At 47.6% G+C, this 15092-nt stretch overlaps 1 protein-coding gene across 1 annotated transcript in view; it reads left to right on the top strand.

The window, feature by feature from the left end:
• CSMD2 (CUB and Sushi multiple domains 2) overlaps positions 1–10915 on the top strand; it is a 571373-nt gene extending 560458 nt beyond the window's left edge. Inside the window, 6 exon segments of the mRNA XM_069477647.1 lie at positions 2986–3048; positions 5247–5408; positions 6904–7016; positions 8724–8811; positions 10302–10440; positions 10756–10915. Coding sequence (XP_069333748.1) covers positions 2986–3048; positions 5247–5408; positions 6904–7016; positions 8724–8811; positions 10302–10440; positions 10756–10915 — 725 coding nt within the window.
• Positions 10916–15092: the final 4177 nt, after the last annotated feature.

The raw sequence follows: 15092 nt of genomic DNA, 5'->3' as shown, positions 1-15092 counted from the left end.
ATTTCTTTGACTTACTGATTTCATTTTATTTGGATATATACCCAGTAGTGGGATTGCTGGATCATATGGTAGTTCAATTTTTAATTTTTTGAGAAACCTCCATATTGTTTTCCATAGTGGCTGTACTAATTTACATTCTCACCGACAGTATGCACAACTTCCCTTTTCTCCATATCCTTACCAACACTTGTCATTTTTAACCTTATTGATAAAGCTATTCTAACAGGTATGAGATGATATCTCATTGTGGTTTTAATTTTCATTTCTCTGATGATTAGTAATGCTGAACATTTTTTTATATATTTGTTGGCCATTTGTATATCTTCTTTTGAGAAATATCTTTTCAGGTCCTTTGCTCATTTTTTAATCAGGTTATTTTCTTGCTATTGAGTTAAGTTCTTTATATATTTTGGATATTAGCCTCTTATCAGATGTATGATTAGCAAATATTTTATCCCATTCCATAGACTGTCTCTTCACTCTATTGATTGTTTCCTTGCTGTGCAGAAGCTTTTTAGTTTGATGTAATAACATTTGTCTATTTTTGCTTTTTTTCTGTGTCATTGTAATTTTTATTTATATTCCCTAATGGTTAATGATGCTGAGCATCTTTTTATGTGTGTATATCTTCTTTGGAGAAATGTCTATATAAATCTTTTGTCCATTTTTTAATTGGGTTGTCTATTTATGGTTCTTTATATATTTAGAATACAAGACCCTGATAAGATACATGATTTGCAAATTTTTCCCATTTTGTGGGTTGTCATTTCACCTTTATGTTGGTATCATTAGAAGCACCAAACTTTTTAATTTTTATGAAATCTAATTTATCTATTTTTCCTTTGGTTTCTTATGCTTTTGCTGTCATATCTAAGAAACTTTGCCAACCCAAAGTCACAAATATTTTTGCCTATGTTTTACACTAAGAGTTTTATAGTTTTATCTCTTACATTTATACCTTTGATCCATTTTGAGTTAATTTTTTATGGTTTCAGGTTGGAGTCCGAATTCATTCTTTTGTGTGTGGATATCCAGTTGTTCCAGCACCATTTGCTGGAAAGACTATTCCTTCCCCCACTGAATTGTCTTGACGCCCCCTGTCAAAAGTCATTTGACCGTAAACGTATGAGTTTATAGCTGGATTCTCTATTCTATTCCACTGATCTCTGTGACTAGTGTATGCCATCACCACCCAGCCCTGGTTACTTTAGCTTTGTAGTAAGTTTTGAAATTGGGAATTGTCAATCCTCCAACCTTGTCCTCATTTTCCAAGACTGTTCTTTTGCCTTTTATTTCTATATGGATTTTAAGATTGGCTTGTCAATTTCTGGAAAATAGCTGGGATTTTGACAGGGCTTGTGCTGAATCTATAAATCAATTTAGGGGAGTATTACCATCTGAACAATATTAAGGTTTCCAATCTATGAACAGGCAATGTCTTTCTATTTATTTAAATCTTTAATTTCTTTCAGTTGTGTTTTATAACTTTCAGTGTACAAGTCTTGCCTTGTTTGGTTCCATTTATTCTTAAGTAATTTATTCTTTTTGATGTTATTTGTAAGTACTCGCATTTTAAAATATAAAATGTTTTAGATGCAGTAGATGCAGTTGAATCCCAACTCAACCCCTTAATGTATGATCTTGAGCAAGCCCCTTCACCTTTCTGCCTCTCAACAAGTTTCTCTTCTATAAAATGGGGACAATAATCTCTACTTCACGGTTTCAAGAGCAGGAGTAAATGAGATAACATGAATAAGTGCCTAGCACAGTGCCTTGCACATAAAATGCTTTCTCCTTCTTTGCTCCCTTCATCTTACAAACCCTGAGACGATAAAGCATTCTGTTCAGAAGTATACTCTCACTCAGTCTCTATGGAAAATTTCTCCATGGCTTTCCATATACTCAGAGCTGACTTCCAGAGATGGAGGTATTTTGCTAAAGCCCTGTATCTCCCCTCCAAGGGAAACAGTGGGGAGTATGCCCTTACTTGATGACAAAGCAGATTTTCTGTTGTTTCTCTGAAAAAGAATAAAAGACATTAATATTGACTGACCATTACTTTCATATTCATAACCTAATTTATTCAGCATAGACCTGTGAATATGTTTTAGTATTTTTCCATGTTGCAATGAGAAGACAAAGACTCTGAGTAGTCAAGTGACTAGTCAAGGTCACCCAATCATTAAGTGGCACAGCTGGGACCTGAAGTCTAGGCTCTCTGGCTCAGGCCCAAGGCTTTTGCCTTTGCATTGGCCTGTGAAGCCTTCTCAGTCTTAATACCATCCCTACAGGGAGGAAAGCACTCCACCACACACCCACCAGGGCTCCAGGGGCTCACCTTTGATGGGTAGAAGTTCCTCCTTCATGCACGGTGTCTGGAAGGACAGCAGAGTCAAGGATAGGGCTTTCAACCCAAAGTTTTTGATAAACGCATTCAAGGAGTCTGTGGACTAGGATGGGAAAACATACATCTTTGCCTTCTTTTCCCTCTTAGCGAAATTTCACATTTCGTTTAATTTTGAATGTAGACAACAACCTATAGTATTGTTGGCAATACTTGTAAATTTGTCACCAGTAGAAATTGCCAACATTTTTGTATTATTTTACAATTGTTACCAATATTGTGAAATATCATTAATGTTGCTGACTACTTCAAGATTATGGTTGTTACTAGACTTGCTGCTAAATCCTGATATTTAATGCAGTGGTATGGCATCATATATACAACCATATCCTAATGTCTTGTTTAACATTTTAATAACTGTAACTGACAGAATTGATTTCCTTTGTAATTCCTTGTATTTTATTATTCTGAGAGAGGTCCACAGCATCATCAAAGCAATCCACCTCCTGGTCTAAGAAGATAAGTCCAAAACAAGATCTCAAAGAACCCCTTGACCTAATGTCAGACAGGTGACCCTATTTTTCCAGTAGAGCATGAACCAGAGTCTGAGCCTGTTTCCTTCCATTCTGTTTCCCCAGCAGAGGTCCGGCCCAGTGGGAGACCCGTCAACACTGCCCGGGAACCGCCGCTCACGCAAGCCTCGAGTATGTATGGTCCAAATCGTTGGCTTAAAAAGCTGGTGTTACTTTTTTCACCTAGCTAGCCAGAATCATGCACATGAATTGCTGAGTGCCCAGTGGAAGGGCATGAAAACTATCTACAGACCCTGGCAGATTTCCCCACGCACCTCCCCAGCCCAGGCAGACTTTGGGAGGAAGTGAGCCTGAAGGGAGAGAAACCTCATCCAGAAGAGAGAGCTAGGGCCTTCCAGAAACGTTTCCAAAGCTTCCCGCTCTAGAACCATTCATTACTCTAGCCCCTCCTGGCACAGGACCGGCCAGTGTGTAGTCACACAGACACATAGACCCAGTCCTGCTCAGGGAGCATCCTGGAAATGGCTACATTTTTAAGACAAGTATTGTGTCTTTGAAAGTGTCACATCCAGATCTGAACACAGAACTACAGGCATGGTCTGATCAAGGCAAATCTTACAGACCACCACATCCATTTTTGAACCTTCTATTTTTGTTTTCCGCATCAGCATGTGTATGACACAGGAAACAGAGTAGATCTGGCACCGTAAACTCAATTTGAGTGCCGTTTTGGTCACTGACCAGCTGTGTCTGTGGCTATATGAGCTTCACCTTTAAGCATCAGTTTACCTTCTGGTAAAATAGGGATCATAGACCAGGCACAGTGGCTCACGCCTGTAGTCCCAGCACTTTGGGAGGCGAAGGTGGGAGGATCACTTGCGGCTAGGAGGTCAAGACCAGCTTGGGTAACATAACAAGGCCCCATCTCTACAAAAAATTTAAAAGTTAGCCAGGCATGGTGGAGCATGCCTGTAGTCCCAGCTACTTGGAAGGCTGAGGTGGGAGGATCAGGATCACTTGAGCCCAGGAGTTCAAGGCTGCTGTGAGCTATGATGGCACCACTGCACTTCAGCCCAGGTGACAGAGTAAGCCCCCATCTAAAAATGAATAATAATAATAATGATTATAATACTTGCCATACAGAATTATTACAAGGCTAAATGACAATTTTGGTAGCTATCACTTATTAGGTGCTTTTATAACCAAACATTATGTAGCATACAATTTACATTAGATCATTTAACCCTAATGAGTTAAGTGGGATGGCTCCCACCCACAGGGACTACAAGTGTAGCCTGTACAGGAGAGAAATTTAAGGCTCTTGCACATGATCAAACAACTGGTAAGCGGCAGAGCTAAGATCATAATCCAGCTCTGTCCGACTTCATTAGCCTGTGTTCCTGCCCACCGCGCTATACTGACATGGCAGTTTCCTCTCTTCTCACTTCTGCCCGGTCTCCAACTTTCCCTGTCTCCTCTTCACTCCTTTTTTTCTCTTTTCTTCTTCTCTCACTTCCTTCTAGTTCCCTCTCTCTTTTCCTTTCTTTCTTTATATTTTATTTTTAATTGAAAAATAATAAATGTATGTATTTATGGGATACAATGCGATGTTATAATATATGTATACATTGTGGAATGATTAAATCAAGCTAATTAACATATCCATCATCTCATCTAGTTATCATTTTTTATGGCAAGAACATTTCAAATCTATTCTTTCATCAATTTTAAAATATGTGATACATTATAATTACCTACAACCACCACGCTGTGCAATAGATCACTAAAACTTATTCCTTATGTCTAAAACTTTGTACCCTTTAACTAACATCTTCACACCCTCTGCCCTAGCCTCTGTAACCACCGTTCCGTTCTCAGCTTCTATGAGTTCCACTTGTTTAGATTCCACAGATAAGTGAGATGGTGCAGTATTTGTGTTTCTGTGCCTGGCTTATCTCACTTAGCATGATGTCCTCCAGGTTTATCCCTGTTGTTGCAAACGACAGAATTTCCTTCTTTTTAAAATCTGGGTAGTATTCCCTTGTGTGTATATATTTATATGGCATTTTCTTTACCCATTGATGCATTGACCTGTGGACACTTAGGTTGTTTCCCTATCTTGGCTGTTGTGAATAGCGCTGCAGTGAGCACGGCAGTGCAGACATCTCCTCGACATGCTGATTTCAGTCACTTCCACCCATGCTGTCCAAGGCACAAGGGTATCACAAGGGGCCAGAGCATTCTACCACCCTCCCCACGTTAGGCTTTGGGGAAAGGAAATGATTTCAGGGAGTGAACTGGGATCAGGTGGCCCCAATTCTATCAGCACACACAAAGTCCCGCTCACATCTGTTTCTCAATTCCTCTAGTTCCTGGGGATGTTTTTGCCAAGAATTCACTGTGGAAAGGGGCCTATGAGTACCAGGGGAAGAAGCAGCCGGCCATGCTCAGAGTGACTGGTTTCCAGGTGGCCAACAGCAAGGTCAATGCCACCATGATTGACCACAGTGGTGTGGAGCTGCACTTGGCTGGTAAGGAGCAGGCCACCTCTGTGACAGCAGCGTAGGTAGCAAGGGAGGATGGGCACACCCGTTTGCAAGGATGAGCAATGTCATTGCATGGGACTGCCGTGCAAGGCTCAGACTTGTCTGGTGGTCAGGGAAACGGGAGGTGTCTATTCATATTTGTTTGCCTGATAAAGCGCCACTGTTGAAAGGGAAATGGTTAGATCGTAAACATTAATAGCTTGAATATGTAAAGAACTCTTACAAACAAAGAGAAAAGAGACTGATATCCCTAAAAATCAGCCAAAAATAGGAGCAGAGAGTTCTTAGAAGCCAAAGTGCCATCAGTCAACAAACAAAATAAAAATATTTTTCAGCAGGAATCAAAAGGAAAATAAAAGTAAACACAAAATGTCAGTTTCCCCTTATTCTATCAACTCAAAGTTTTTTAAAGTGATAAACTTTAGTGTTGGTCAGGTTCAGCAATGTTCGAAGGCTAAAATAGAATAATTCTAGAAAACAATTTGGCAATTTATGTCATGTTCCTTGAAAATGATTGGACCCATTAATTACGTTTCTAACATTTTTATCATAAGAAATTGATATGAAGGGAGGCAAACATTTACGGTAAAGGATGTTCCCATTACAGGGACACTTGTAGTACATAAAAACTGGAACTAGCAAACGTCCCCAAAATAAAGAAATGGGTATTTTAATTATATAATACTATATCTGCTGGATAAAATACTATGCCAACTTTTGGGGAAATGTACCCATTATAATGTATTTTTCAAAAGACTCCCTTTTTTAGAAAAAATTATATTCATAAAGAAAACTGGCAGTATTTATACCAGCATATTAAAGTGGTCATTTCTTAGTAGTGCAATCAGAAGAGATTTTATTTTTCTTCATGAATCTCTGCATTTTCCAAAATGTACCCAATTTTCAATCTTTCTATAATCAGAAAAAGTATCTTAGAAAATGAATGTTGATTGAATAGATGGATAGAAAAATGGATGCATGAGAGATTGAAGACATTAATACACAACCCACATATAATCCTATCCACTCATTCATACATGCACACACCTACACAGCTGCACAATCACATTCACTCACTGCTCTCGTACGTAGTCGTAAACACACTCACGTCCTCCCGTGTACACGCGTGCCCTCAGGCATCCCTGTACCCGCTGAATTACAAGCGTACCAGTGCAGTAACAGACAGATTACAATACACAAAATGGTACTCTCACACATGCATGTGTACACAGGATCACAATCTCAACCCAGTAATCCAGTTATTAACGCACTTACACACATTCGTGTGTGTACTCATATTTGGCCTATACAAACTCTCATGCAACACTAGACTTACCTACTTAAAAGTACGCAGGGAATGTTTATATTAACATCTACACCTGAAATTCCGCTCAGAAACTCACATCCACATACCCACAAATTCGGGTTCTGAAATGTTCCCAGATCTTTCAAATGTGCCCCCTGAACTTCCTTTCCCCAGGAATTTATAAGAAAGAAGATTTCCATCTCCTGCTCCAGGTTTACCAGATTACAGGGCCTGCAGAGATCTTTGTGAACAAGTTCAGAGATGATCACTGGGCTTTAGATGGGCATGTAAGTTCGACAAATTGGCCTCCTCGTACCCTGCCCCATCCCCAATCCCTAGGTCACTGCTGGGAAGAGAGGGACAGAAGGGTGTGGAAACGCCTAAGATCAACATGGAAACTTGGGAGGAGGTTTCCTGTGGGGCCAGGAGTGAGGGCAGCAGGGAGTCCTTGTTGCTCATGAAATGGGCAAAGGAAAAGATACAAAGGGCAGAGGACCCAGAGTCCAGAGCGTTCCCACATCTGAGAGAGATGGAGTAAGTTCTGCTGCTGGAGCAGAAAGCAAGGGCTTGGAGGTCAGGGCAGAAGAGGGAATTCAAGCACGTCGAAGGTGATGGTGTGGTGGGTGGGAACTGGGAGAAGGTGGTGAGTCCCCACGTGACTACCGTGGACATCTACTCACACTGGAGGGTGTGGATTGCGGGTGATTTCGCACAGCTTGAGAGACCAGGACATGGGGAGAGGGATAGGACTTTCTTGCATTCCCTGTGGGAAAGACTTATTTCCTTAGAGGGCGTTCTTGAGCCGGAAGCCGGGTACCTAATGGATTGGATTGTTGGTGCTGGAAATGGAAGTCAAGAGAGGAGCAAGAGGTCACAGTGGACCAGAGCAGCAGAGAGCTGGGGAGACACGGTGCATTCTCATGGACGGGACTGGTTGGTGGGGGGCTGTGGTGCCAGTGACTTTGCTTTATAAACAGTTAAGGAGAACCAAGAGGCTTCTCCAGGGGCTGACACGTACGGGTAATTCCTTGGCATGTCCAAGGGTGTTTTACCCAAGGACAGGCCGGTTTCAGTAGGGGTGGTCCCAAAGCTGTGCAGGAACCAGAGAATCCAGCATGCTGGGAAGAGTGGGGACGTGGAGTGCAGGCCCAGGGCAAGACAAGGATGGGGCTCTGGAGGGCCAGGAGCAGCTGCAGCGATGGTCTAGGGCAGCCACCTACCATTGGGGCCGCAGCCAGCCAGTGTGTGGGGTGTGTTTGGGGGTACAGGTGGGGTGGTCAGCCTAGAGCACACGAGACAGGCTGCCCCGGCAATGGAGCAAGGGTTGGAAGAAGGCGGTGGCACAAGCAGCCTCACAGCACGCCCTCGGCAGCTGAGGCCCCAGGCTGCACTTGAGCATTGCGGGGGACAGCAGCAGGGGGAGCAGTCCCCAACTGCCTCCAAAACATTCACAGCTATTGGAACTGTGCTGACCTCTCCAAAGGGCCTTTAATCTGCCAGGGACATTTTAATCACCGTTCAGTTTGTTCCATGATGCCCCAGAAGTCAGTTTTTCATCCTAGAGATAGCAGCCAACACATATCTAAGGCCTTTCAATTAAGGGTTCTTAGTGCTTTGTCTATACTAACACTATCCGTATTATTATCCTCACAGCGGCCCTGTGACATAGCTACTGTCATTATTCCTGTCTTCCAAATGAAAACCGCAACACAGACAGATTAAGTGATGTGACCCGTAGAAAATAAACCTCCCCCCACCCCGTACAAGTAGCTGGTGCCCCTGCCCCACCCCGGCTAGTCAGTTGCGCCCCCCTTGCCTGGGTGTGGGCAGTCAAACGTCTGTGTGTCAGAGCAGCGGGGCGGGGGGTGACACCAGCTGATCTGGCAGCATGTGCCGATGAGTGTGTCTTTGGCCTGGCCTGACCCGGCCAGCAGGAATTCTAGATCCTTCTAGCATACCTCCCATCTTGTTCTTTTTGCTCCACACCTTCACAGGTCTCCTCGGAGTCCTCCGGAGGCACCTTCATCTACCAAGGCTCCGTCAAGGGCCAAGGCTTTGGGCAGTTCGGCTTTCAAAGACTTGGTAAGTAGCGTCTGCCCCTTGGGAGTGTGAGCTCGCGGGGTGGGAGAGGAACCATGGGTGCTGGGGCGGGGAGGGCTTGGGGACGCCACGGCCTGAGATGGTACTCAGCCTCTTGTGGATCGGGGACGCCTTTGAGATTCTGACCAGAGCTATGGAATCTCTCTCCCAGAGCAAACACACGTGCATGACACTCTCGACCTCTGCCAAGCAGTGTCACACTCAGCCCTTGAAGTGAGAGCCCCCAGCTCAAGGGACATTGGGTCTTAGATACGGCCCCCAGGGACACTCTTAGGCCAGCCCTCAGGCATCACCTCTGCCTCGAGGAACAGAGACATCATGAAGCACTGAACTTGGGGTCCTCGGGGCACCTTTAGGTGTGATGCCCTTTCTTCCTTAGCACAGTCCTAGGAAGCTGGTGTTGTTGTCCCCATTTTACAGAGGAGAAAACTGAGCATCAAAGAGGCTTCCCTTATTTGTCCTAGCGCTTCGTGTCATCCATGTCAAATGCCCACACTTCAGAGCTTTGACCCAGAGCCCCTAGTGCCCAGCCTTGGACTCGGGTGGGGAGGGGTCCTGGTTTCTCAGAAGCAGTGGAGGGGGAGACAGGAGGTGTCATGGGTGCGCGAGAGCCATGAGAGCCACTGTATGCCCGGGGGCTGACACCTCCCATCCCCAGGCCGGGCCTGCCCGGGCAGTCTCTTGCATTTCCACCAGCTGTGAACTCCAGAAGGCACCTCCCTGCACGAAGCAGCAGCCTGCCCACCCCACGCTGCTCCTCCCCGGAGTCACCCTAGCGCTGCCCTGTGAGCTGCATGGACTGAGACCACCGTCTTCCACGCAGCGCCCTTCACGCCTTGCCGACAGCTCCTGGCCCACATCCTAGCACACTGGGGAGGCCTCAGAAAATGAGGGCTCTTGTTCTGGCCCCATGTCCCCTCTCAGAGCCCGAGCCCCTCAGTTAGAGGGGAGGGTACTAACAGGGGCCACAGGGTCTAATCATGTTCTCCTGAGCCCTCGCAGTGCTAGGCAGGGAGACCCTCCAGAAGGAGAAGCTTCTGGTGCCCTCCCACAGCCGGAGCAGCTCTGCCTTCGTCTGTTTTGCATTTTGGCTTCCTTGTAAGGTTTCATCTGAAAAAGGCTCCTAAGGCCAAAGAAGTGTAGAAACTTCTAAAGGGCTGCGTGCACCCTTTTGAGATCTTATTCTGCAAGGTGGTGTCAGGTCCCTCTGCAGATCGTCACCCCCAGGACTGGTTGTGATCTGAACACAAGGCAGAAGCATGTGGGACTCTCCGGGGGCTGTGTGTGAGGAGGCAGGTGGCGGCTGCGGGCACGCAGGCCCCCGCCACCCCCATCCCGCTGAGCTGGAGAAAGGAATATCCCAAGCTCAGCCCCACGTCCCCGGAGTGTGTGGTGGCATAGGGTGGCTGACAGGGGCCGACACCTCAGGTTGTGTCTCTGTGACGAGCTTTTTGTGCTTTGGGACTTTACAGACCTCAGGCTGTTGGAGTCCGACCCCGAGTCCATCGGCCGCCACTTTGCTTCCAACAGCAGCTCCGTGGCAGCCGCCATCCTGGTGCCTTTCATCGCCCTCATCATCGCGGGCTTCGTGCTCTATCTCTACAAGCACAGGTGCGGGGAGGAGGGCGTGGGCTTCGTGCTCTATCTCTACAAGCACAGGTGCGGGGAGGAGGGCGTGGGCTTCCTGCTCTAGCTCTACGAGCACAGGTGCGGGGAGGAGGGTGTGGGCTTCCTGCTCTAGCTCTATGAGCCCAGGTGTGGGGAAGGAGGGTGCGGGCCTGGGGAGGGCGGCAAGGCGGGCACCAGGTGGAGCCTTCTTGGCTCAGGAGAGTTGTAACCTTCTGGAAGGAAGAAAGGCCTCCCTCTCTCCCTACCTCTCCCTCTCTAGATCCCTGAGCCTCTCTGTGTCACTCTCTCTTATCCCAGGAGAAGACCCAAAGTTCCGTTCAATGGCTATGCCGGCCACGAGAACACCAATGTTCGGGCCACGTTTGAGAACCCAATGTATGACCGCAACATCCAGCCCACAGACATCATGGCCAGCGAGGCGGAGTTCACAGTCAGCACAGTGTGTACCGCGGTATAGCCACCAGGCCCGGCCACCTCCACCGCCACCGAGAGCCCCGCCTCCAGCAGCCGGTGAGATGGGGATGTGGAGGCAGACGGGCCACAGGGGACACAGGCGGGGACCCATGCACGCACAGGTGCCCCTCACCATGGAGTGGCACATGCCAGCACAGACACGCCCAGCTGGAGGAGGGCCGGGCACCGAGCCCAGCTGCGCCAGGCGCTGTGCTCGGCCCTCTGCGGCCTTGCGTGCTGAATCCCTGCATGGCGTGAGAAAACTCGGGGGCATAGAAATGAATTTACTTGACCAAGACCACACAACTACTAAGGAGTGTGGTCAGAATCCAACCCCAGGCTGGCTGGCTCCAGAGACTGTGCTCTTAACCCCTGGGCTTGGCAAAATGTCCAAGTAGAGTGTATTAGCCAGGGCTCTCCAGAGAAACATAACCAATGGAAGATATATTACATATATATATATATATATATATATATCTCCTCTGGGTCAAGGTCAAGCTCTGAAGATATATAGAGACACACAAAGATGCATATATATATGTATGTGTGTGTGTGTGTATGTGTATGTAGGTATATTGTGTATATATATACACTATACACATAATAGATACATCTCTCTATAGATGTATATACATCTATAGCTATACATCTGTAGATAGAGATGTATATATCTATATATTTATATATAGAGATGTCATACATATAGAGATATAAATGGATATATTTATAGAGAGAGAGAGTTATTAATATTTTAAGGAATTGGCTGGCAAGGTGACATCCACAGGGCAGGGCCGGCAGGCTGGCAACTGCGGCATGGTTGACATCATCCTGAGTCTGAAGGCAGGTGGAGGCAGAATTCCCTCCTGTCCAGGGCACCTCTGTCTTTTCGGGTCTTCAGCTGGCGGGCTGGGCCACGTACGCTGTGCAGGCTGGTCTGCCTCACTCACAGTCTACCGGTCCAGTGCTAATCGCATCTAAACAGTACCGCACAGCAACATCTAGGCGGGCGTTGGCTGGACAACTGGGCACCGTAGCCCAGGCAGGTCGTCAGAGAAAAGTAACCATCACATCTCAGTGGATGGGTTGACACAGTCCTGTTCCTTAAGTCAAAGCTTAAAATTTTCCATGTTAAGATAGTTTATACACAGATAAAAATTAGTTTCAGAATCTATGAAGACAACTCTTGAATCCAAATAATTTATTGAAAGAATTTTTTTCTCCATCTTTTCACATCTCTCCAAAACAGTTAAATCACTAAATGATTCCAGTGGCATTGTTGTAACATGCCAGCATTATTCCTGAGTTGCATCTTTATGCTCAGTCTTTACTTTTTCCTACCTATTTTCCTATTCAAAACTTTTATATGTAGGAAGCAAAAAAGAAAAAGGAAAATCCTCTCTGAGGAGGTAAATCAGGCCTTGGGGCTGATCCGTGATGAACCTGAACATCAAGTCACCACGTGACTCGCTGAGCAGTCTAAGGAAGAACAGGACGCCCCGGGACCTGCACACACCCGCCTCGCTCCACACCTGCGCTCCACAGGGTCCCCGCTGCCGGTGTGCATAGTGCTGTCACCTCTGGGTCGGCTGGAGCGGGTGGCTCCAAGTCTAGACAGCCCTGAAGTTGCCCCTTTGCCAGCAGCCAGGCCCCCTGACCACTTCTGCCCGCAGCCAGAGCACAGAGAAAGTGTTGCTTGCCTCAGGGAGGGGACACGTGCAGAGCCACACTGAACAGACACATGTATGTTCAAAGTGAGTGATTAGGTGGTAAGTTCAAACGATGCCTAACAAGAACAGCTACAATTAAAATAAAAACCCTCACACCTGTAACCCTTGCACTTTGGGAGGCCAGGCGGGAGAATCCCTTGAGGCCAAGAGTTCAAGACCAGCCTGGGAAACATAGTGAGATTCCCATCTCTACAAAAAGTAAAAAATTGCCAGACATAGTGACACGTGCCTATAGTCCCAGCTACTCAGGAGGCTGAGGCAGGAGGATGGCCTGAGCCCAGGAGTTTGAGGCTGTAGTGAGCTATAATCGTGCCCCTGCACTCCAGCCTGGGGGACAGAATGAGACCCCAATTCTAAAAAAATAAAAAATAAAAAAACCATACCTAGGGAAGCAGGGAGGCCCGTGGGGTCGGTGAGCACAGGGGCAAGAAGCAGGGCTGTGCTTTGACATTTGTGGGCCCCTCTTCTGTTGAATAAAAATATTAAAAATGATACTTTACAACTCTGCTGTTATAAAGATGAATATAATCCACGCTGGACCCATTGTTACGTATCCATTATTATTCTACTCATTTTTTTTCTTCTGATTTTGAAAGAAATGAAAATAAAACGTTTTCCTGGACCCCTAAAAGTATGGTGGCCCCAGGCAGTGGGCGTGCTGTGCCAAACGGGTACGCCGGCCCTGCCAGGGAAAAAGACAACAGTTAGAAAAACACGTTCTGCTGTGTGTCCTCCCCACCTGCACCCCAGCCCCAGTTTGGGAAGATTGAACATGAAAGACGCAGATGGAGGTGACCAGTTCTCTGTCCTTCTTTCCCCTTCGCTCCTTCCTTGCTTTGCCTCTCCCCTCCCCCCGTCCCCATCCCCATCCCCGTGCCCGCCTCTCTCTGTCCCCAGCTCCCCCGGGGCAGGACGCAGGCTCCCCGAGCACAGCGCCCGGTGCCCATCTCCGTCTGTCTCTCCACCCATGTCTGCTACTGCTGGGACTCGCGCCCTCGCCCTGCCGCCATCTGCGCCCGCCGCCCTGGAGGGGACTCCCATGTGCCCTGACTCTGCTGCAGATGGAGGAAGGACGTCCATGGATTTAGAACAGCAGAGCGACCTGTGACCTGTGGGTGTGCATGTGTGTGCGTGGGCCTGAGCACACGCAGTCACACACGCCTCTCCTTCCTTCACGTCCCGCGGAAGAGACCACAAAGGCTTCGGACAGAGACGTGTGTGTGACAGATGCCGTGTGCCCTGCTCCCCACAAACGCTGAGGAGAGACGAAGACAGGGAGGCAGAGTGAGCTGGCAGCCACCACGCCCCCCGCCCGCCCCGCGTGCGAGGACACAGCGACTGGACCCATAGGACACGTCCCCTGTGGTCAGTGTGCAGGAACCAGCCGTCTGCTAATGGACCGTCCCATCTTCGCGGTGACAGCAAGGATTACCCCAAGGGCAGGAAATAAGTCTTCAGAAATAGTTTGGAAAGCAATTTCTTCATTTTTTTTCCAAACATAATTTTATTGTGTTCTAAGCCCAGTGGATTAAAAAGTCATTTGGGTCCAAGGCAGCACTGGGAAGGAAGGGCGGGTTGTTGGGGTGGGGTGGGGACAGAGCAGGAGTCTGGCCGGGAGCCCAGAATCAAGTCTGGCTGTCGGTGACAAGGAGAAGAGAAAACAAGTCTGCGGCCCAGATGGGGACACCAGGTCTGGAGACGGCAGGGGGTGCTGGGAAGGACAGGGGAGAAAGTCAGCCCCGGGATCCGAAAGTGACGGCCACCGTGCACTGGGCTTCTTCTCTGTGCCTGACATCCACCTACGTTATTTGCAGTCTGTACATCACCAAAACGTAGGGCCTATTATTCCCATTTTATAGATAAGAAAACAGAAGCCCAGCAGGGTGAGGAGACGTGAACCACAGAGTTGGTGTGGACTCAGAGGACAAGCCCAGGACGGTCCGACCCAAAGGCCAGCACACCAGCAGCCAGAAAGCCCAGTTTAAAGGGGCGCCCAGGACAGGCAGAAGCAGATTAATCTACCGTGGCCAGGTCTGGCAGGCCAGGCAGGGGACCCGTGTGTCCTGTCTGGGATCTGCTCTGTCCACCGGGCAGCAGCAGGGCAAGGACCTGGCACCCCAGGCCTCCTGGAGCCAGCGCTGGCCCCTTGGCTCCCAGCAGCCCCTGACCATAGCAGACAAAGGGCCAGGCAGCTCCTGAATCAAAGGAATGGAGTGACTGCAAGTCACACTCGCCAGCTCCTTGCAGGTGGCTTAGATTTATTTTGACAGCTTCGTTGTGCTTGGGTCAGTAATAAATTCCACGTGGGTATTGTTGGGAAGCTAACCAGTTTAGGAATCCAAGTATGGCATTTAGAGCCACTCCCTCTGTCCTCAGGCAGGTCCCCATGGGCTTAGGCACCTGTGCATGTGTGACACGCTGGCCTCAGATGTTCATGTCACAGATTGAAATAAC

Source organism: Eulemur rufifrons, chromosome 8, assembly GCF_041146395.1.
Source record: "Eulemur rufifrons isolate Redbay chromosome 8, OSU_ERuf_1, whole genome shotgun sequence".
NCBI classification, from domain to species: Eukaryota; Metazoa; Chordata; class Mammalia; order Primates; family Lemuridae; genus Eulemur; species Eulemur rufifrons.
This window is presented reverse-complemented; position numbering and strand designations above follow the sequence as displayed.